General features: G+C 46.6%; 1 protein-coding gene across 1 annotated transcript; it reads right to left on the bottom strand.

Moving 5' to 3' along the window:
- Positions 1–446: 446 nt before the first annotated feature.
- Positions 447–22,339, bottom strand: kcng1 (potassium voltage-gated channel, subfamily G, member 1). The gene is made up of 5 exons (XM_086213211.1): positions 22,207–22,339; positions 18,731–18,837; positions 14,856–14,903; positions 4,070–4,901; positions 447–1,897 (listed from the first exon to the last, which is right to left on the bottom strand). Exons 4-5 carry the CDS (start codon positions 4,847–4,849, stop codon positions 1,118–1,120), a joined length of 1,560 nt encoding a protein of 519 aa, XP_086069337.1. The 5' UTR covers positions 4,850–4,901; positions 14,856–14,903; positions 18,731–18,837; positions 22,207–22,339; the 3' UTR covers positions 447–1,117.
- Between the last annotated feature and the right edge of the window lie 1,476 nt (positions 22,340–23,815).

Genomic DNA, 23,815 nt, shown 5'->3' with positions numbered 1-23,815 from the left:
TATTTTTCCAACCTATTTTCCTGTGCTTTCTTTGCGCGGGTCAATTCATATGATATGTATTGACAAAAATGTTCTTAATCATCTCAGTATCGAGCAAGAATGCAAATTCTGGTGAATGGAGAGCTGCTGCTATTAAATACGGTGCAATTGCCTGTAGCTCAGACTTGTATTTTGGATTATCCTTCTTGATAAGGGGCACTTTGTTATAATCCACTACTGGTTTCTGCATCGTTTCCCCTTTGACTCTTGGTGAAAACACGCCATGCTCCGCTGGATGTGTGATTGTGACTTCTCCAACTCAGGATGTTCAGTCCTGGACGTTGTTCTCACACACAGCCTCCCTCTGGGACTGAAGTTAAAACCAACAGAGAAGCAATGACACGCACAAAGATTTCAGTTCAAATCCACTTTAAAGAGGGAAATAGATTATAAACAGCTATGCACAGCAATCGCAGTACTTACAAGCACAATAGTGATCTTCAAAATGTCCAAAAGTATTCAAAAATTGCATATGGAGCCTCAGTGAAAACGTGGACAACACTGGCAGTGCTTAATGGGAGGGGGGACCAACATATTTCCTGGACCTCGGTTCATATAATACTTGTTTGTTCCTTAGCAGACTGCATGTCTTGTTTTGACTGATAAGATCTCATTTTAACAGAGGCAGATAGCATCTCCCATTTAATTACACTGCATCATGTGACATCCCCAAATCCAGTGAGCCCGTTTGTAAAATTCCAGATGGACAAGATTTTACATCAAAAAGGGGAAAATCAGACGATGTAATCTTCAGCTCTTTTTCTGTAGCAGATTTGAAATGTCTAAATTTGAATGTTGTTATATGATCATTGTGATGCAAACCACTGTTATGCTTCGATACTGTCGTGAGGTTTGTGGTGTTTTCTTTGTCATTTAATATACTGTGACCACGGTGTGATACATTTCATCCAGAGATAATTAACTTTGCTCCTCTCCTCTCTGTGTCCTTCATGTCTAACCAGAAGTTCACTGCTACACAGAATGGCTGCATCAAGCCTGGGAAGACGTCTTGTCCCACCCTTCTATCGTCCTTCGCCTATCCTCCTGTCTCTCTACCGGGACTCTCCTCCCAAGAGTCTCAGTCGTCCATGTCCCGGGCGTCAGGGGACCCTATGGGGAAGAGCATATCGCTCTCTAAGGAGATGTTGCTACCCAGGTCAGCCATGCGGCTCCGCAGCAGGAAGTGAGTCCTCCTCTGCAGCAGCCTCTGCTGCTCCTGCTTCAGCTCCATGTAGGAGCGGGAGAAGGTGTGGAAGATGGAGGTGACAGGGAAGGCCATGAGCAGGATCCCACTGAGGATGCTGCTCAAAGCCACCACCTGACCCGGGATGCTCCTGGGCACCATGTCCCCATAACCCACCGTTGTCATGGTGATGACAGCCCACCAGTAGGTGGCAGGGATGCTGGTGAACTCCTGAGAGGTGGCCATTTCATTCTCAATCAAGTACAGGAGGGGGGAGTACAGCGCGATGGCAACACACAGGAAGAGGAGGAGCAGCCCAAACTCCCGTGTGCAGCGGCGTGCCGTCAGTCCCAGAGTCTGCAGGCCCAGCGAGTGGCGAGCCAGCCGCATCACGTAGAGGATGCGCAGGGCTCTCAGGACACGCAGCACTAAGCCCACTTTGTCCAAGTAGCTGCTGCCAGAGCCCAGACGCTTCTCCCCTTTAGAGGTGCTGTCCACCAGCAGCGTGATGTAGTAGGGCAGGATGGCCACCACGTCGATCAGGTTCAGGGGCTGTCTGAGGAAGGTCAGCTTACTGCGGTCCTGGATGAAGCGCAGGGAGAATTCCAGGGAGAACCAGGCCACACACACCGTCTCCACGATGAAGATGTTGTAGCACATGCGGGAACATGTACCCTATCAGAGACACAAAGGCTGTTGTCATCGCTCGTTCCTCATGAATTGTCTCGTATGCAAGATCCTTGTTCATTTCTTTTTTTTCTAAGCCCACTATTTTATCCTCTAAATTGTTATTTCCTGATATTTTTGATCTTTTATTCTTGTTAATTCCAAAATTACTTGCCTGGAACTCGTATTCTCTTTATGTTCAAGACATTCTAAAAGTATTTGAGTCGATTTGTTTATCTCTGCTGAGCTGTCTTTAATTTGACTTTTCTGTGGCGTCCTTTCAACATACCCCTTTATTCATTCTTCCCTCCTGTGTATCCTCTGATGTCACTCGTTTTTGTTTTTGTTTTCTTGTCCTGTTTTATTTCACATGCGCAAATAAAGACAGTGTGTGAGTGTGAGCTGTAATCACTAGGGGGAGCCCATTCATTGCAAGATCTGAAAGTGACCCACCTGGAACGCTTCAATTTAGAGGACAAAATATTCACAAGAACCTCAATGATGATGTAGAAACCCAGAATATGGTCCGTCCTTACATCTTTGAATTAAAGAAAGCAGGTGAGATCAGGTGAGATTCTGAAAAACCTCCACAGGCAGAAAGAGAGTTTTCCAAACATGTGAAAACTCCTGCCAACCTGATTTTCACAGACGCTTGAAATGCAAATGCAAAATGCAACTGTAACATCTCATATCTAAACACATGGAGTTACAAAATGAATGGTCTATCCAGGGTCCGCACAGCGAAGTCATTTACAGAATCTGAAACGTTGGTCAGCAGCATCGTCTGCGGTCACCAGCTACTTCTGCTCTTTCTCCCACCGACCACTCACACAGAGCACTTGATTTCTTGAGTGCAGGGTTTCTAAGATGGAAAATAAAGTGGTTGCTCCTCACTCCCATCCAAAGCAGAATTTCAACCAGAAGCACCTGAGAGAACTTTATCAAAAACCTGTTAACATTCCAGTCTGTTAACACTGATGCGTGTGGCGAAAATATTCCATTTTCTACAGTTTGACAAATGCGAGCGAGCGGGGTGCTAATTATGGTCGTGATAGAAGTCAGTCATAATAATGGAGGCATGGCTGAGACGTCTTCAAACATTTCTTAAAATCTGGCCAAACAACTTGTGCATAATGTGGCTCTCGGCTCCTCCGACTGCAGGAAGCTTTTTAAACGACGTGACAGCTGAGACATGTCATCATTAGGATTTTTTAAATGACTGCTTTTCAAAATTACATGTCCTTTTCATATCTGCTGGGGAATGAAAACCGACCATATCTCCTCACTGTGCTGGCTTCAAATATGTGGTGTGCTTGCATGGAAAACTTGGAGCACAAGACAAACTAGAAAGTGCCCACAGAGCGCATATAAACTTCCACCGTGAAGAACCTTCTGCTCCTGGCACTTTTGTGCTCGGGCCCTAATTACTGCTGCAGGAGCTGGAGTGCATTCTGGCTGTTCAGTAGAGGGAGATGGGGAGGAAAAACCTGATCAGGAGCAAACTAAAGCTACTGCACTCTGTGAGGTACAAGCGTTGATTCCTGCATCCACTAGGGGTGCTAACAAACACACAGTTCTGATGTATTATGCTGCTGGGCATGACGTGAAGGTGTATCAGTGACTGTAGGTTGATTGCAGCTTGTAGATGTCTTCAGGCAGAGAACCTCATCAAGCGTGAGAAGTATGGAAAAGATCTGACAATGTAGAGTCCAGTAACAACAATTTCCAACAACAACATTGTTTAATCAGGCCAGATGATCTTAGTGGTGTCTATCAATGCCTGAATGATGTTCCTCAGATGACAACCGAGGAGGAGCAGTCAGGAAAACACCAAAGGAGACACAAACTAAGACACTGCTGGATATTCACCTCCTCATTGGAGGCTGGGTAGTGTTTGTCTGTTTATCTCTCAATTAGACTGCGCAAAAATCAAAGCGCCAGTTTTCCCTGAACACGGTGGAAGGACGTGGTCTCTACAGTCTGGACCACAAGGGAATCAGTTTGATTTTGGTGCCAATGGGTTATAGCACCCCCTGGTGTACAGGAAATGACATTTGTTTTTAAAAACTCTGACATACTCAGGTTTGGTCAGAAAGGCTTTAAGAACTTGGTGATTGGTTATTGTGAAGACTGAAAATTTACAGGAACTTTTTATTTGTTAAATGTTCTCATTCTACTCACCGCCTCCTCCTCTTCCCTCATGGCAGGCATGGTGCTGATGGACAGGTTGATGGCGGTGATGGTGACAAACAACACCGACAAGCAGGCAAAGATCTTCCCGGGGAGGCCCGAGTGAGGCCTCTCCACCATGTCCCTCAGCTTCCCCATGCAGCGGCTCAGTCTGGACTCTGCTGCATGTTCCCTTTGACCACTGTCAGAATCTGACAGGTCCTCCAGGAGTTCCTCCTCCGCAGCTCGCTCTATTGCCTCAAACTCCTCCATGCGCTGCAGCAGACGGCGGCGACAGCACCACTCCAGGCTTTCCTCAGGGACCCCCCAGTAGAGCAGCTCCTCCCTGAAGGAGAGGGCGCACATCTCCCTCAGGGAGCGCAGCTTACCTGCCCTCAAGAATGTCAGGATGGTGCGAAAGGCACAGGGGCTGCGGTCAAAGAAGAACTCATTGTGTGTAACGTCATAATCGTCACAGATGCTCATGATCTCATCGAAGCTGCTACAGAGGTGCAGCTGGCCCAGTCGGGAGAGGGGGAAGTCCTCTAAGGTGGTCCAAGGTAATTGGTAGCGCAGGCCCCCTACATTGATGATGGCGTGGAGTTTACGTGTGTGTGAAAGAGGCGTGTCACCGTGGGTGGTGCTGAGCTCAGGGGCTCGCTGCGCCCTCTTGTAGTACGCTCCCTTCAGGGCTTCCTGTTCTCGTAGGGGAGGAGGGTTGAGGGAGGTGTCAGAGGCACAGCTCAGGGCGCTGTAGTCATAGTCTGAGCCATCACCCGCCAACAGGGTCATCTTTACTGGTCTGATCACATCCCTGTGTTCAACCTGCCGCCAGCTCGGTCACCTTCAGAGGGACGACAGAGGGTGGACAAATGGTACCAAATTATCAGTTTGACAGATTTAGTTTGAAATGAAAAACAGTTGGCCTCCAAAATATCGGTGGTGTTACAAACCATGCTTGCTGTACACGTACCTTAAAGGAGTACTTCATTCAAAAGGTATAACTAGCAACTATGTTACTTCTGTGTTTCTCCAGGTGGCAGGAAGACCCAGCCATGTATAGTAAGCTTGAAGCTGATGGAGACTGATGGCTAACAAAACCACCCAGAAACCTCCGTTTACAAACTCTCAAGTGCATCGTCTTGGTCTTCTTTATCCAGTTGGATGCTCGACTATGAACCGGGACTTTGATTTGAGCCACAAATAAACAAAATCCAGGACTGCTGCCGGCCATAAATAAGGCACCGCACGATTGACTTCACTTCTCAGACCAGGAGGGTCTGTCCACTTTTTATTTATCCAGTCTGTGGCTATGCTGCAACAGGAATTTACCGCTGCATTAGTAATATGAGTCAAGTTAGAGCCAACAGGAAATGAAATTAATCCCTTTTACATCCGCTAAATGCGTTAGAAAAATAAAACAGTATGAATATGTCATGTATGCATCATTAAACAGGATCAGTGTTCAAGAGACATCAGGCATCATTTCACTCTCAACAGTGTGCACGAGTCTCTGCTACCCACAGCAGCCTGGGAAGTACAAATAAGGGTCTGATGCAATTATGTTGTTAGACAATTTCTCTGACTGTGTAGTGCAGCTACAGAGAAAAGCTATATTTGTGCAGGGATGTTTTGTGTGCCTGTCTCAATAGCTAGGGTGGATTCAAACACCTCCCGTTAGGTGCTAGTTGAGGTGTGTGTACTGACTCACAATCAAACTGTTTTTCTCTGTGCAAACAAACTGATGCCAGTATTTCCTCTGCCTGTTCTAAGCACTGACAACTTCCTTTAAGTAAAAAACCATGTGGATAAATCAATCCAGAAACGCTGAGAGAGACAGAAAGAATAACATCCAAATATAGGGAATGGATGCACAGAGAAACCTTCTGTGCTGTAGGAACCTCGTGGCCTGTGTCCAAACTAATTTAATCAATTATAGTAATTTAGGGGGAGGCGGGTTAGCCAGTCAGGAATTAAAATGTCAGAGCCTGGATTCGCTGAACCCCCAATTCTGGGTCAGGAAGGAGGTCTCGGCTTCTAAAGCGGGCATGTGAATGTGTCACTGAATGGTTATTAGGCACCTGCACTGTCAGCCTCAGTGAGACATTGATTACAGCCAGCAGCATCTTCCACCCTGACAGCTTCACTCCAGCACTTTGCATGGTTGCATGAACCTACACTACGTCTGGTGGCGCCTCATTGAGGCGGCGTTTGACCGTTCTGAAGATCCACATGAAATTGCGCTTGCTTTTTTTTCTTCTTTGGAACGAGCAGCTTAACTGGACACAAGCGGTTGTTCTCTCCTCAAGACCAGATGCTACATCCACATCAATTGATCAGTTGATCAATATTGGATCAGCAGTAGCAAAGGCAAATCTATTTTACAAAGTATTCAAAGGTGTAAGGTCTTTTTTTTTAGTCTTCAATTTTGTGTTTTTATCGGCTACAAATGCTGAGAGATAAAGGTTCCGTTGAGGTTGATCACTGTTTCAAGTTTCCTCAGAAGACTCTAAGAATTACAGATAGAACACCGTAGCTGTGTCGCTACTGACCTTTGACCAAAATATTTTGAGTTCATCTTTGAGTCCATATGGACGTTTGTTCCACATTTGAAGACATTCCCTTCAGGCGGTCCTGAGATATTGCTTTCTTGAGAATGAGACAGATGGACGAGTGGACATCTGAAAAACATAATGCTTCAGTCCGAAAATGCCATCGATTTTCTGGGTGTTTTTAGGTCTCAGTGTGTTTATCAGGAAAGCTGGTGTGGACCACCAAAACATGCACTGAGTCACTTCTCAAGGTTCTCCAGCTTCCTCCAACACACCAGAAAGGTGCAAGTTAAGGGAACTGGAGACTCTAAATTGCCCGTATAGGTGAGAGGGTTTATTCTGCTATGTGAGGCCTGCGATGGACCAGTGACCCGTCCAGGGGGACCCTGCCCCTCGCCCAGGGACAGCTGGGACTCTTAACAGCGGTCTGGACATTGAAGGATGATTTGAGGTCAATGCTAGTTTTGTTCACCAAAATAAACAAAATAAAGGAATTCAGTGTGAAATTTCTCTTTTCCTTCTGCTGATCTGGAAAATCCAACCTCTTCCCTCAACGCAGTTCAGGTTATCGATGCGGTGCCTCACAGCACGGATGGGCGCAGGCCGATGCTCCCCTCCCAACAGACTTTAATCACACTTGTCTTGTGCTTTTCAAACGATTGTTCTTTTGCCTCTCTGCAGCCTGTGTGTGTGACTGTGTGTGTGTGTGTGTGTGTGTGTGTTGTTTTCCATCCATCCATCCATCGTCATCTTCCGCTTATTCCTACACATTAAGGGTCGCGGGGGGGTGGAGCCTATCCCAGCGTCAACGGGCGAGAGGCGGGGTTCACCCTGGACAGGTCGCCAGTCCATCACAGGGCCAACATAGAGAGACGAACAACCATTCACACTCACATTCATACCTACGGTCAATTTAGAGAATCAATCAGCCTAGTGCCCAATTGCATGTCTTTGGACTGTGGGAGGAAGCCGGAGTACCAGAGAGAACCCACGCAGACACGGGGAGAACATGGAGACTCCACACAGAAAGATCCCGTGCCCGAGCCGGGACTCGAAGCCGGAACCGTCTTGCTGTGAGGCCACAGTGCTGACCACTGCACCACCGTGCAGCCTTGTGTGTTGTTTTGTTTTTAAAAAATCTCATCTCCTCTCTGTTGCGCCTCCTCTGGGGGGAAGAGGTCTATCTCAGCAAAAAAAAGATGAAACGCAACAAAGACAGAGAAGTCTGTTCTCCACCACCAGATCGGCGGAGGTCTGGCCTCTCTCGGTGCCAGCGTTATCACAGCTCCGCCACAGGGCATGTTCTCCAGATTGCCTGGTGAGTCACTGGGTTGTGAGTCTCTGTTGCCTGACTTCATTGTGTATGCATTTCCCACAGGGCCCTCGTCAAGTGCAATTAGAGCTTCACTTAAAACAACATGTATGTCGATGGCTTTATTATGCATGATAATGGAGGTGCCACTTCTGAAGGATTATTTAGGACTGAGCTTTCTCATGTTTGCAGAGCTGAATGCCACTGGACGAACGTAAACACGCTGCCGAGCTTCTGTCCTCCGAAGACAGCTGACGATCACTGCTTACGGCTTCAGATCTGAACGTTGGTGGAGGTGATGTGTAATTAACGAAGAGTCAAAACTGGACGGATTTTTTTTTCTTTCACTTTGTCTCTGAATCAAGGATTTGCAAGTCAACTTGAGTCAGTCAAGCGCGTGGTAATCAGTCGCAGATGAAAACGGTGCTAAAGCGAAACGTTTTTTTCAACAGCGGCTCTTGTTTGTCCTGTTGCAATCCCATAGAATTTTGAACACGTGTTCTCACTCTGAAATGTTTCTGGATGATGGACATCACCTGAACATAAGAGTGTCTCTCTATTTTCTTTCAGGCTTAATGACCATTCAGACCACATGATGTCCCTTTGTTCTCCCCAACAACCACTTCTCCTCCTATTCCCTTAACAGCTCACTGTGCTCTAATGGACTGTAAGAGGGTGGTGTTTCCAGAAATCCACTGGAAACCACAAGAGCCCCCTCCCTCTCTGGTTAAATGCTGAAACAGTCAGGCATGCCACTCTCAGTTCTACCCCAGGAGTCATTTCCCTACGGTAATTCCAGCAGGAATTGTTGTTATACCAGAATGTTTCTTCTCTCTTGTAAGTGGGCGGTTGAATGCATACTAAAAAATATCAGAAGAAAGGAACCGTACCTCCAGGGCAATAATCGCCTCCCTAACCACACCGCAACATGCAGCTCCCTGTGTCTACGGTGCGGAGAAGCACGCCTAAAGCAAGATACCTTGGCTCTCATGGTTATTAATTATTTGCTCTTTAAACGTCTCAGTTCCAGCGATGCAATTTTGTAACTTAAATGTGCAACAAAAGGAAGATCTCCATCTCAAGCCCAGTAACCTTTTGAAAAGGCCATTCAAGTCTCGAATGCCTCCCAAATGAGAATCATCACACCTCTGTCATTTGCTGCTTGCAGTGTTTCCAGCCTGTTCTGAGTCGCTGCCCAGCCTCTTAAAGAATTCTAGCGCTCAGACCAAAACATGGAATCCGTCAAACTGCGCATCATTTCTCCGCTCTATGGCCAGGCTTGTAGTTTACAACAACACACTCAGACTCAAGTCCCGCTAAAGCAACATTTCCAGTGTGTCTACCTGCTGTGTTGTGATGCATTTCTGATTCGAACTGAACGGAAAGGCAGGAAATGATGTTGGGAATTTGAACGCACACTGAAAAGTGGGCGTAGGCTGCGTGTCAGTTGGATGCTAAGCTTGATTCAGTGGCACTGGACATCTCACATCCCCATAACACCGCTGGGCAGGTAGGCAGGTTCACCTTGGACCATCACAGACACAAATCCCACTTTCCTCAAAAGGAATATCGGAACATTTGAGCCAGCAGGCCTGTGGCCATGAGATTTTGATGAAAGAAAGCCACATTTGAAGGGGAGAGCAGTTGCTAATGTCAAATAAATCACGTAAACAAAGAGTGAGAGCTATTCCACTGTTATACAGCAAATATGTGCCCGGGATCTTGGTCATCCTGTCGTTACGATGCTGCTTCCATCAACACTCATCCCAAAACTCTTTGCAGGCGTACGATTTTTGCCAACGTATAGCTTGTTGACGTACAGCACACACGTGCTGCTAAGAGTCGAGGACGGATTGATGAGTGGGCATCATGACGGGGTGAATCTGGAGGCTACATGCTTATGACTCATAATTTGTTTCGCAAAAAGAAAGAGGCTGTGGATTTTAATTGAAAAGTATTTCATATCTTTTTGCCGGCAGTTGCAGAATAAATGAACAATATCGACCAAGGTTCTGCACTGAAAGGGCTAAAAAAGACATTTTTCATTTCAATTTGAGGGCTGAATATATCAAAACGGTATGTTTTGATCATAAATTGTTGGACGTCAGGGTTTTTTACTCCCTAAGTGGATGATTGTACACTCTCAGCCCTGTTGAGAGTTCAGCTATTTTGATTATATAAATATTGCATAACTTTAATTTCTCTGCATGGTCTGTGTGAAATAGCCAACGTTCACTTTTCATGTCCATGCGGCAATAATCCAACCACCTATAACCACTCCTGGCTGTGTAAACAGTTGATTTTCCTGCAGGCAGGTGCAGCCTCAGACTGGTGAGACCCGACTATCTGTCACTCTACACTAAGTGTTTCCAAGGATCTCTGCACCAGGACCAGGTTCAGGTCCCCACGGGAGGGAGGAGGTGACAGAAGGTGCAAGCCATGAGCGGTGACGGACGGGAGAGGAAAACAAATCCACTGGAAACACGATTAAACCGTCAGTTGAAAAGTGCTTCATCTGATGAGGAATAGATGGACCGGACAAACGACCACACAGGGCTTTTATTTATTTAATTAATTTCTTTTTTTTTTTTTTTGGACTGTAATTGCAGGATGTAACTTGTATAAGGAAATAGAGAGTAAGATACTCGATAAGCTAAATGTTGGTGTTGAGTGCAGAAAATTACAGTTTCTGTGTGACAGGATATTACTTTTGATGCCATACGTTTCCTTTTGTTGGTATTTTCTTATTCCTTGCACCGCGTGATCGGAGTGGTGAGGGCACGAGGCCTAAAACCTGTAAATAAGTCGTTGACTGTCCGGTTCCCTCAGTGGATTTTTTTGTTGTTGTTTTTTTGTTAAATGCTTGAAACAAAGTCTGTGATAAACTTATAATATATTTTATTTTGGTAAAATGGCGGCGTGGCTCTGAGGTGGAGTGGCCGTCTAACAACCGAAGGGTCGCTGGTTCGATCCCCACTTCCCCCGGTGACCGTGTCCAAGTGTCCTTGAGCAAGACACTGAACCCCTGATTGCTTGTGATGGCCCTGTGGCGGACTGGCGACCCGTCCAGGGTGAACCCGCCTCTCACCCAATGTCAGCTGGGATAGGCTCCAGCACCCCCAACCCCCCCACGACCCTCAACGAATGAGTGATATAGAAAATGGATGCATGGATGGAGGAAACAGGTTCTGTCTCATGGCCTCAACATTTATGAATTTTGAAACTTTATGTGTCTTAAAAACAGCTGTTGCTGACAAGTGGCTGCTAAACCCGAATAGTTGACGTTTAACACCTTCATGCGAAAAACAGGAGCAGTCCGCACTTTTTCTTCCTTCTTCAGAGTTTCTTTTCAGCCGTAATCCAAAATCTCTTAGGCCCTCAATCAAGGGAAATCCTCGCTCATTGCTAAGTTGCAGGAGAAAAATCAGTCGACGCTCCGTTGGTTGACGTCTCCAACTCAGATGGGATTTGAAAGAAGAAGATTTTCGTGATGAATGGACAAAATTCTCCGATTCTGGTATTTGCGTCATTTGTGATTGTTTAAAGAGAGAAACGAACTTACTCCTATTGTCATATCATTTGAATTTCCCTGACAAAAGATCTCTTGACATACTTTGCCACTGGTGCTTTGGGAGCTAGGCGGCAGGGCTTCGATCAGCTCTAATGACTCCTCAGGATATCTGTCTCAGGTACCTTACACATTACGACACCTGGGAATAGCGGATTATAATTACTTTGTGGGCCCTTTTTTTGCGTGGAGGAGAATCAGACAGCCGCTATTAGCAGTTAGAACAGGAAAAGTCATTAGTTCATCTCATTATAGTCATAATTACCTGCAGGAGGGGGAGACGATGATGTATTGCATATCATATATCACTGATTCAAATTGTAGAGGGGCGTTCATATTGTGGATAATCCTATTATGGTCTGTAATCTAACATCTAAGTGAGAACGCCGCTGAACCGGAGCTCTTACGGACTCACCGGGATGTAAAATCAGCCGATTAGAGGACGTGAAGTGGCTCTCAGATTCAGAAGTTTCTCTGCTTGGAGCCCTCAGTTGCCAGTTTAAGAGGTGGTTCTATACTTAAAACTGAGGCATAAAATTCCTGCAATAAATCCATCATTCATGCGGCTTATAATGGTCGGCTTTAATTGAACTCGTCTATCCTCTTGGATATATAGTTCATAACTGAATGTAGAGCTGAGGGAATGTTCTGGTTGGGACCTTGCAGCCCACAGACCCGTATACGGGAGGAGATCCTGCCATAAATGCAAATGCAGAGTGTCATGACACTCCGCATTGTGAGTGATTCCAGGAAGTTCTGGAGTTCTTTGACGCCTTTACAGAGCTCTTGAGTGTTGTAATCGATGTATATTCTTGTAATAAAAGGAGTTCACGGGACAGTTCAACCAAAACATGAAAGTTCGTCTACTCACCCTAATGCTGTTGGAATGTTGGGGGATTTTTTTATTTTTTATTTTTTTTTGAAGTGTGTAAAACCCTGCTGGAGTTCCACAAGAAAAAAAAAAAAAAAAAAAAGCGGCGATAATTTCCCAAACAATGTCTGAGCGGATGACCAGCTATTAGACGTACAATTAGATCCATAAAATTCCATCCATGACATTTGCCTGAAATCATCCAAGTGTCCTCGAAGCCTTTATGTGACACGTTGTTTAGAAAAACGTCACTGCTGCCGTGTTTGCAGCTTCCCTGCTCACTGCAGCCTGCGGCTCTCCGCCTTGACGCCATGTTTTCATGAGGCTAAAAACATGGCATCAGTGATGCTTTTTAAACAACTTGGCAGGTCGAGGCTTCGGGACACTTGGATTACTTCAAACTAACCACTATTATGTGGTTTTCCTTTTTGTTTGGGATATTTAAAAGTTGGTCTCCGTTCACTTCAGTTGTTTGGGAGGTTCCAGCAACGCCTTTTCCTGTGAAACTCCAGCAGGGTTTTGTGGACTAAAAAAAACTTCCCCCAACCGTCCATCGGCGTTGACGGTGATGAGATGAGGACTGCCTTTTCATTTCTGAGTGGACTTTCCCTTTAACAAGTTATATCGCATCCAAACACAATAACAGCACAACAGATGTGGAAAGACATACAAAGTATTGATCAGTGACATCAAAACCAAATACATGAGGATATTCCATGTTCCAGATGGAGTGAATGAACAAGACGTGAGGAAAATCCACCTGTATTAATACGTGACTTGTTTGTATGTTCCTTTTTTGGAAACGCGTGTCTGTACAGTAGTTTGCCTACATGTGACGTCAACTCCAGCTTCTGACATCCGTGTCGTATGACAAAAAGTGTCTCCTCAGACGTTGTGGTTGCGGCGTGACAACAACATAGATTTGTAACCGCTGTGAAAAGACTGTCGACATCAGGTTGATGGTAATCGCATCCACCTTGGACCAGGTTGTGGGGTGTAATGGCAGAGTGGCGCTGATTTTTTAACTCCGAAAAAAGAAGATGGCGGGCCTGCATACGGCCACTCGGCGAGGACGTGTGTGGACTCGGACAAGACAGACTGACAGCTCTTCATTTTATGCTAAGATCATCATTTTGGAGGTTCGGTACTCGAATGTATCACAGTAGAGGCACAGAAATGCAACCTGACGGATCAGCATGATGTCAAATGCTGAGAAGTAAACAAAACAGCAAACACTGGATTTATGCATACAAATTGTTTTAAATGTCACTACTGCAAAAAAATACAAGTATATTGGGCATTGTTAAAAATCCACAAGTCTCAAGGGTTAAAAACAGCCTCAATAACAATGACGAATGAAGGTTCAGAATGGAGTCGGTGATGTTGTTCATACTCAGAGGATATAATATTTACTTCCTGGGCTGCAACAATCCATTATTTATCTTCATAAATTAATCATAGTCATTTGCATTAACATGGTTCCAAACACTTAAACGTAAAGATTGGCTTCTACTTTGTTGTTTAAGATTGAAAATGAAGAATATGTGGCTTTTAGACTGGAAGGGTGGACAAATCGAGCCATGTTCAACACATTACTTTGGGCTCTGGGAAACTGTGATTCAGATGTTTTTCTACGTTCCGTAGACAGAGCGATTGAATGATTAATCGATGATGAAAAATTAACGTCATCTGTCCTTTATTCATCCTCTTGAAAGTAATAACTGACAAACAATAAGAAGTCAAAAGCATCTCAAACTCCAGCTTCCAAAAGGATCAGTACAGTATTTTATCGACTTCATAAAGGTTGCACATTCCTGCACCAAACCCGCAGCTTTTCCCTTTTGGAAACAGACAGTGCACACATGCCCACCTGCACTTTTCCTATCATATTTTCGATATTCTGTAGTGTAAACAATCGCATTTGTCTCCTATCTCTTCTCTAATTACAGCTGCTGATGAGACTGTTTTCTTATCTTTCTCCGTGTTGATGTGCCCTCCTTCGCTTCCCTTTGCCCTGGTCTATGCACCAGGACAAATGAGTCATACAATGAAAACTGGTCCTGATTCTATAATGTCCTGCTGGTGCTGTGAGAGGAGGCGAGCAGAGGAACTGTGCCCGTCTTCATAACTGAACCTCGTCTCTGCTGAGCTATCAGTAAATGTTGACGGATCATAACAGGCTACAAAGCGACTGCAGTCTTGTTACCATGGAGTACGTGCGGTGTCACCACTATGTAAATGACTGTCATGTGTTGAGGATGTATTTCATATGGGCTGATAAACCCGCGATAACATAAATGTCACTTTTAATCTGAAGCGGATTCGTTCAACCGGCTCAACAATCAGCTGTGAAAATCTCTGAATCGGCCAACTTGTGAAACAAATGTTGTGAAAAAGTCACACTTGAAAATGCGCAGCTTCCTGCAAGAGAAACCTCTGATTCGAATCTGTGAAATTTGTTAAAAAATAACAAACAAGATGAAGAAAATACTCACTGTGCCCTTGAATCAGCTGGCAGGTGCCCTTGGCAGTTTGTGAAGAACCTGAGGGTTGTGAGTAGGAGAACACATGAGATGTGTTGGAGCTGCTGCCTCCTTTAACTCTGCATCTCCATCTAAGTGCGAGCGCCAGGCGAGTGGAGTACGAGCAGGTTAGTTGATGATCATGATGAGCAACAGGCTGCCTCCCCTCCCTCCCTCCCTTCCCTGTCCCCTCCTTCGCTTCCCTTTGCCCTAGTCTCTCCCTCTCTTTCTTAACTCCTTCCTCCCCCTCTTCCAGTGCTGACATCAGAAGTGGGATGTGCCATTATACCAAAAGCTTTGAAGAGAAATCCATGGCAACTGCCATCTGGAGAGCAGGGCTTCCGCTCCACCTTTAAATAATAATCATAATCATAATCATAATAATCATAATCACCATCTTTTGATTGTCCATTCTGGTAAAGGTTGTTGTGTTTGTCCAGTGGGTTGCACATGCAGCTGATGGGGGGGGGGGGGGGTTGGGTCATCGTGGGCTGGCTCAGACTCACCGAGGCGTTTAATTTTAGACAAATAGTGGGAAATTCTCTCAAGAGGATTGTTTATGAGCAGAAAGGCAGAAGATGAAGATGCTTAATATAAAGTCTGTCATAAATCATGCGTTTAAATGGCTACAGTGGTGATGTCGTTTATTATGGGAGTCCACCAGTAGGGTTTATTCACACTGGCAGAAGGTCATGATGCCCCGGTGATGGAGGAAATATGATAAGATTTAAAAAAAAAACAACACTCAGATAAACATCAGTACACATTGTAACTGTGTCCATGTTCAGGCTTCAACACAAAAGACAGTCTCAGTGCTGGTGTGACCCCTGACAGTGAGACAGAAACCTTAAAGGTCTCACTCCCTCTCACCCCCCAGCCGGCTGTGTGTGACTCCAGGCCGCTAACATGGACGTGGCTCAACGCTTTCAAGAAGAAAGAAAGACAGAAAGAGACAAATAAAGTTAAATGATTATCATCTGGCTGCGTGTCCGGTTGGTTTTGACTGAGCTAACACAGACTTGTGAGGACGCTGTGATTAATCGTCCGGTCCAAAGTTGATACCAAAAATGGAGAAGTCAAGATCTGTAGATATAACAAGTCTTCAGCCCTGCTAATGACTCTGAGATGCTACTTATTAGCCTCGCTAATGTTACCCAGATAAGCCTGTTCCTGCTACCGAGATGTTACTCGGTTATTGCTTTGGTTCTTATTCAGTTATGACCTGTTTATACTTGTAACTGTGTTACTATCAAGCTGGAGTCTAGAAGGAGAGAACTGTCCCACAGAACTCATCTAAATCACGTGGAAATGCCAGCTCTCATGATACATCCGTAAGTTTGGATCCTCCCGCAGGTGCACCAGGGTTCAATGCTGCATGTTTTTCATGGCTGGTCTAACAGAGTCCTCCGGGCATTCAACTAACAGAAACGCATGACTGCTTAAAATTAAAAAAAACAAACAACAAAAACAAAACCCACAGTGCACTGCTGAAGTATCACACGTCTCCCGTGTGTTGAAGGGGTTACACACAAAGACCGCTTGGCCAAGGAAAGTTCACGCTTTGAGCTAAAATAAGAATTAATTTTTAAAAATGAAAATTGCCCAACGACCGGCAGAAACGCCCACTTTTGTCCTGCATTAGTGAAGAGCACTGCTTACACACATGACCTTTAATTTGAATTTTGGTCCTATAACCTCTATTGTTAAAAACCCCTCATTAATTAGCCTTTTTATGTGTGGATCTCCCTTTTTGTCGAAAACGTGCCACCGGGTTTGTGACATCACCAAAAACATGGCTGCAAACCCCCCCTCCGTCTGGCTCCTGGCTCACGGTTCTGTTTGTTTACGGTGCAGAACGTGAGAGGAGATTGAAAAAAACAAAACAAAACGTGAACGTAAACCTTCACGGTGAGGTTGTTTTTGTGGGGAATGCGCTCCAGCTTCCATGCGATCTACATCTTTTACTGGGGAAGACCCGGTTTTCTCAAACTCTCTTGGATCCCTGCTCAGACTCTTTCTCTCCTTCCCTTATTTTGGAAGCGGGACTGTTTGCTTATTATTCATGAGCCTTCATTTATGCTAATTCGGGCCCGACACTTGAGTGGACCAGCCAATGGATGATGAGGGGGTCTCACTGCGGCCGCAAGTCACGCCGAATTTTGCTCTCCATTTGCAAATCGTGACCATTCATGCTGCTGGAAAAGCCTCCGGGGAAAGGAAACAAATAAAGGAATAAAATGCAATGTGAAAAGCAAGAAGTGGAAGTCTCCTCCTCCACTCGGCACCAGCCATGATTGCGCCTGCAGGTGCTCTTCACATGAGGACTGGTGATTGCTAATTGACGATATCGTGTCAACCTTGGTGTTGTTCGGTAACCCGACTCTCCCGCTCCTTCGTCGTCTCTCCTCTGTTTATTACGATTTAAAAAGCTCGAATGTTTGTCCTCCCCTGAAGGTGCTATTGCTCCGTAAAGGCATTTTTCTCCTGAATCAGTTTTTTTCTTTCTTTTTTTTATACAGTTCATTAATATTAAGCTGCACTCTGGGTTTTCCCTGTTTGATTTATAACTTTGGCACGGCTGCCCAGCCAAAGAGACGCTTCACGCCGGGGTCCGAGCCGCTCCATCGGTTGTATTCCCACTTCGTTTCCTGACACATCCTGGCAACAGTGCATTAGCAGTGCTGAATGACGTACAACCAAAGGGCCGTCTTTACATTCCGCGCATCCCCCGCGGTCATTTCAACCCCAGCCCACATCCACCCGGGATGGGCCCGGACTGAGAAGCACTCAGGAGTTAATCCTGACTAATTATTTTTGCAGAGAAGATCAATAAAATTCGCCCTGGTCTTTGTGTCAGAGAGGATGACGCCTTTTACACTGGCAGTCAAGAAATGATTCAGATTGATTTTTTTTTAATTGTTCAAGGGAGGAAATTCCCATTAAATTATTCCAATGCAATCTAGGAGGCAGCAAAATGCAATTAAAAAGAGGCGTGTCCTATTTCGGATTCCAGTAAGGATATCTAGAACTGGTTTGTGTTCCCTGGCTTACATGTCCTTGTAGTTAATGAAACATAATCTTTCTTTTCTCATGTACAAAATGTGGGAAATTCACATTTAGATATTCTGAAAACACAAAGGATGAGATTAAAAGTAGAAAACGAGATGTGTCCTATTTTCTAGGCCACTACAACGGCTATCTGGTACTGATTTGGAGTCCCTCACTCACATAACTGGAACTGGACTTCTAAACTGTAGCAGTCTGGTTCAAGGCTGAACGGCGTGGTTCCTCTGGAATCCGTCATCCTTCTAGTTTGTTGAGCTGCCAGATTATGTCACGTCCGTGTTCCGTGCCCTTGTTCGTGCACCCGTATCGTGCTGAAGCTCACCTCTCCCAACAGTGCCAAAAGCCTTCTGTACCTCAGCGTGGTCAAAACACGACCTGGACTTTGGAGGACAAACATTCTTGTGCGCTGCCATCATCCAGTGTGAGGGAGCCTTAAATCACAAGCGTGCTGCTCTGCCAAACAGCTTCCTGCTGTCAAATTTAGTCTCTCTCTCTCTCTCTCTCTCTCTCTCCTTTTAGTTGCCTCTTGTGCGTGTGTGAATTCAGAATGTATCTTCTTAAACGCTTAATAAGAAAACCTGCTGATGATCATTTAAATGCTCCCACTGCCTCTGAGTTTAACCGCTGACGCTTTATTGTTCAGTAGATCGAGCTCTCTGGAGAGGCCCGAGAAAAATAAAAAGCCAACCAGTCGATGTGCACCTCCACTTTTTGAACCACTATGTGGGAGGCTCTCTTTGAATAAAAATAACACATGCAGACAGACAAACAAGAGCGCTCACATGCATCACTGCGCGGCATGAACAGCTGCTGTCCTCCATTACTGTCATCAGAGCATCCGAAGTGGCGATCTTTGTCATTAGCAGCTCCTGCTGTTGATGCAGCGTTTCTGGAAAAAAAAAACAAGATGAAAATCAAATAACAAATGTGGCTCTGGTGTCCGCTGGGACTACGGGACGAACCGTAAATGATTTTCATGGTCAAAGGTCACGGTCATTTCACGACAGTGCAACATGTCCGGAACACCTTCAGGAGGTCTCTCCGAATTTGCCACAAACGTTCACTGGGCCTCAAAGATGAAATGGTGGGAATCTGAAGCTCAAAAGTCATTTCACGTGAACGCAATCTCTCAGGAACACGTTTCCTCAATAATAATGAAAACCGGGACTCAAGGATGACCTGAAAAATGTTGGTGGTCAAAGGTCAGGGTGCAGATGCATACAACTGGGATGTTTAAAAAAAAAAAAAAAAAAGGTTCCTCCCAATCATGTTCAACCGCATGTTCTGGACACTCGGGTGAAGAGAGGAGCTGAGCTGTCAACTGATCACCACCTGGTGGTGAGTTGGATCAGATGGCAGGGGAAGATGCCGCGCAGACCTGGCAGGCCCAAACGAGTAGTGAGGGTTTGTTGGGAACGCCTGGCAGAAGAACCAGTCAGAACAATCTTTAACTCCCACCTCCGGCAGAGCTTCGATCACATCACGGGGGTAGTGGGGGACATTGAGTCCGAATGGGCCATGTTCCGCTCTGCCATTGTCGAGGCGGCTGCTGTGAGCTGTGGCCGCAAGGCTGCTGGGGCCGGCCGCGGGGGTAATCCTCGAACCCGCTGGTGGACACCAGAGGTGAGGGGAGCCGTCAGACTGAAGAAGGAGGCTTACAGGGCATGGCTGGCCTGTGGGTCTCCAGAGACAGCTGACCGGTACCGCCAGGCCAAACGGTGTGCAGCTGTGGCGGTCGCCAAAGCAAAAACTCGGACGTGGGAAGAGTTCGGTGAGGCCATGGAGAACGACTATCGGTCGGCTCCAAAAAGGTTCTGGCAAACCGTCCGTCGCCTCAGGGGGGGAAGGCGGCAACTTGCCCACACTGTTTACAGTGGGGGTGGGAGGCTGCTGACGTCAACTGGGGAGATAATTGGGCAGTGGAAGGAATACTTTGAGGAACTCCTCAATCCCACCAGCACGTACTCCGTGGAGGAGACAGAGTCTGGGGAGTGCTTGGGGGGGGGTCGTCCAATCTCCGGGGCAGAAGTCGCCGAGGCAGTTAAACAACTCCGCGGTGGCAGAGCCCCGGGGGTGGATGAGATCCGCCCTGGGTATCTCAAGGCTCTGGATGTAGTGGGGCTGTCTTGGCTGACACGTCTCTGCAACATTGTGTGGACATCGGGGGAAGTGCCTTTGGAGTGGCAGACCGGGGTGGTGGTCCCCGTCTTTAAGAAAGGGGACCAGAGGGTGTGTTCCAACTATCGGGGGATCACACTTCTCAGCCTCCCTGGTAAGGTCTACGCCAGGGTACTGGAGAGGAGGGTCAGGGCGATAGTCGAACCTCAGATTGAGGAGGAGCAGTGTGGTTTTCGTCCTGGCCGTGGAACCATGGATCAGCTCTTCACCCTCGCTCGGGTGCTAGAGGGGGCATGGGAGTTTGCCCAACCAGTCCACATGTGCTTTGTGGACTTGGAGAAGGCTTACGACCGTGTTCCCAGGAGCATACTGTGGGGGGTACTCCGGGAGTACGGGATGGATGGCCATTTACAAAGGGCCATTCGGTCATTCTACCGGAGGAGTGAGAGTCTGGTCCGTGTGGCCGGTAGTAAGTCGGACTTGTTCCCAGTGAGGGTTGGACTCCGCCAAGGCTGCCCTTTGTCACCGGTTCTGTTCATAACTTTTATGGACAGAATTTCTAGGCGCAGCCGGGTGGTGGAGGGGGTTGAGTTTGGTGGCGGGAGGATGTCGTCTTTGCTGTTTGCGGATGACGTAGTCCTCTTAGCGCCATCGGGCCACGACCTCCAGCTCTTGCTGGGACAGTTTGCAGCCGAATGTGAAGCGGCTGGGATGAGAATCAGCACCTCCAAGTCTGAGGCCATGGTCCTCAGCCGGAAAAAGGTGGTTTGCCTACTCCGGGTCGGGGGGGAGGTCTTACCTCAGGTGGAGGAGTTTAAGTATCTCGGGGTCTTGTTCACGAGTGAGGGTAAGATGGAGCGGGAGATTGACAGGCGGATTGGGGTGGCATCCGCAGTCTTGCGGTTGCTAAACCAGTCTGTTGTGGTGAAGAGGGAGCTTAGCCAAAAGGCGAGGCTCTCGATTTACCGGTCAATCTACGTTCCAATCCTCACCTGTGGTCATGAGCTTTGGGTAATGACCGAAAGAACAAGATCGCGAATACAAGCGGCCGAAATGAGTTTCCTCCGCAGGGTGGCTGGGCTCTCCCTCAGAGACAGGGTGAGAAGCTCAGTCATTCGGGAGGGACTCAGAGTAGAACCGCTAGTCCTCCATGTCGAGAGGAGCCAGTTGAGGTGGTTCGGGCATCTGGTGAGGATGCCTCCTGGGCGCCTCCCTCTGGAGTGTTTTCCAGGCATGTCCAACTGGGAGGAGGCCTCGAGGCCGACCCAGGACACGGTGGAGGGATTATATCTCTCGGCTGGCCTGGGAACGCCTCGGGATCCTCCCGGAAGAGCTGGTTGAAGTGGCTGGGGAGAGGGCAGTCTGGGCTTCCTTGCTGAGACTGCTGCCCCCGCGACCCGGACCCACCGGATGAAGCGGAGGACGACGAAGACGAAGACGGGAAAAAAAAAGGTTTTCAACGAACGAGCGTTTTCCAGGAATAGCTTTTGCTCAGGATTGTTACAGCGACGCTCCAGGAAGGTTCAGATGAATTAAGGATAAAGTTTAGGAGGGACATGACACTGACCATCATCAATGCCTGATGAACTGACCTGTACAGTACGTGACTCTGCTGAGAGCAGCCTGCAGGTCCATGTCATCAGCAGCAGCGTAACTGTATTTCTAGTTTGTGTTACAGTCACTGTGGAATGTCAGCTGACGTTGGGATACAAAAACCTGACAAATATCTGCGAGAACAGTGTCGATTTTCAACATCTGTCACAATCCCGACCGAGTTTTGGTGCCTACTGCTCCTGCCCCTGCTCCTGTTCCACCTACTGCTCCTGCTCCTGCTCCTGGCCCTGCGCCTGCTCCTGCTCCACCTACTGCTCCTGCCCCTGCTCCTGCTCCACCTACTGCTCCTGCTCCTGCTCCTGGCCTTGCGCCTGCTCCTGCTCCACCTACTGCTCCTGCCCCTACTCCATCTACTGCTTCTGCTTCTGCTTCTGCTCCTGCCCCTGCTCCTGCTCCACCTACTGCTCCTGCTCCTGGCCCTGCGCCTGCTCCTGCTCCACCTACTGCTCCTGCTCCACCGACTGCTCCTGCTCCACCTACTGCTCCTGCCCCTACTCCATCTACTGCTCCTGGCCTTCCTCCTCACCGTTCTCCAGCTTCTATATGTGCTGCTCCCTGGTCGTCGATGGTCTCTTTGGTAGTTCTTCTCCCTCCGTCAGTCCATTTCCACCAGGTGGAGGTGATAGGAGTTAAATGACATAACGTGAACGCAACAACACAACTCACCATTTTCACTTCAAATTAAAAGCATGAATTTAAGTTTGATGATAAAAATAAAGCAATTACTTCAAGTGGTTGCTTGGGGTAACATTTCAGAAAACATGATTTCTTTCATCATTATTCACTGAAATTGCCTCTGAAACTCACTTTTTGAAATAATAATAATAGCGTTTAATGATGCGTCAGTACACTAAAAGTGATACGTTGCCTAAAAATAATTCTAATATGTTTAGCATTTACTCACTGAATTCATGAAGAAGTTGTTTTTTTTTACCCTTCATTCATTCTCGGTGAATCCATACATACATACATACATGTTGCTGAAAGCGAATTGTGACTTTATCCAGTCGTCATCTCACTACTTCACAAAAACTTTGATTTTAGCAAAAACTATCCAAAACCATCTCAGCTGTTGGTGCAGCTGCACCCACTACTTTCCTCTAAAAATCATTTTCACAAGTACCTCCATCGCTTTGAACGTCTGTCAGTCCGAACAAGACGAGAAACACTCGTGAAAAGAGCTGGTGAAATCACGATCAGCTGCCCAACAATCAACAAAGTAGCAAGAATGCATTTGATGGCTTCGCAGCAGGAACTGCAGCAGCGAGCCAGAATCATGTTCCACAGCCTAGACTTGAGTGGAATGCAGCCATCAGTAATGTTGTCAATCATGTGTTTACATTTCCCCCTTTGATGAATGAACATCCGGTGAAGCGAGTCAGGCGTAAATCACTGCGTACACCTGAGGGCCGCGTACTTTATCTCATGGCTTTGCAACTGAGCTCTTCTTGACAGAAATCACGATAAATATTTTACTCCATTTGATTCCGCGGTGACGCATTTCAGCCGAAATGATGTCAGTTATTCTACACCCCTTGATTCCGTGAAAGGTGAAGTCATCTGCTGGGATGCTCTAAAAATTGCATCTTGCAGACATAGCAAAGGGATCTATCTGAAAACCATTTTTGGCTGGTGTGGCAGTCCATCTGTTGCATGAAGCTTTGATTCTTTCTAAAATAGAAGCTCATTCTCCACTCGAAATTGATGGATGATTGAGCAAAGAGCACAACGAGGCTCCGAAGGCTTAAAAGCTGCCAGATAATTTTGGCCGAAACTGGAGAGGCTGAGGGAGGAAATCCTTGCTTTCACCTGGGTTTTACATTAGCCGAAGTCAAGCTTAAACCCTCCTCCCTGCACACACACACACACACACACACACACACACACTTAAACACGTTCACACAACACACATAAGAAGCACAGCTGTTACTTACACGTGACATTACATGGCTCATATCTACACATTTAAAGTTATAGCACCACATGTTTGTCTCCATCTTCTGGAGCTGACAGGTATTACAATCACCTGTTGACACGCGTGACGGTAAAAACGTTGGATAAATCGTTCCGAGTGTTACATGAGTCCCTGTGAAATGGCTCACTTCGCTATTTTATCCATTTGAACTGAAACTAAG

This window comes from Aulostomus chinensis, chromosome 9, assembly GCF_037954235.1.
Source record: "Aulostomus chinensis isolate RoL2024-O1b breed Wild chromosome 9, RoL_Achi_v1.0, whole genome shotgun sequence".
In the NCBI taxonomy this organism is placed as follows: domain Eukaryota; kingdom Metazoa; phylum Chordata; class Actinopteri; order Syngnathiformes; family Aulostomidae; genus Aulostomus; species Aulostomus chinensis.
The sequence above is the reverse complement of the archived record's forward strand: the minus strand, read 5'-3'. Positions and strand labels throughout refer to the sequence as shown.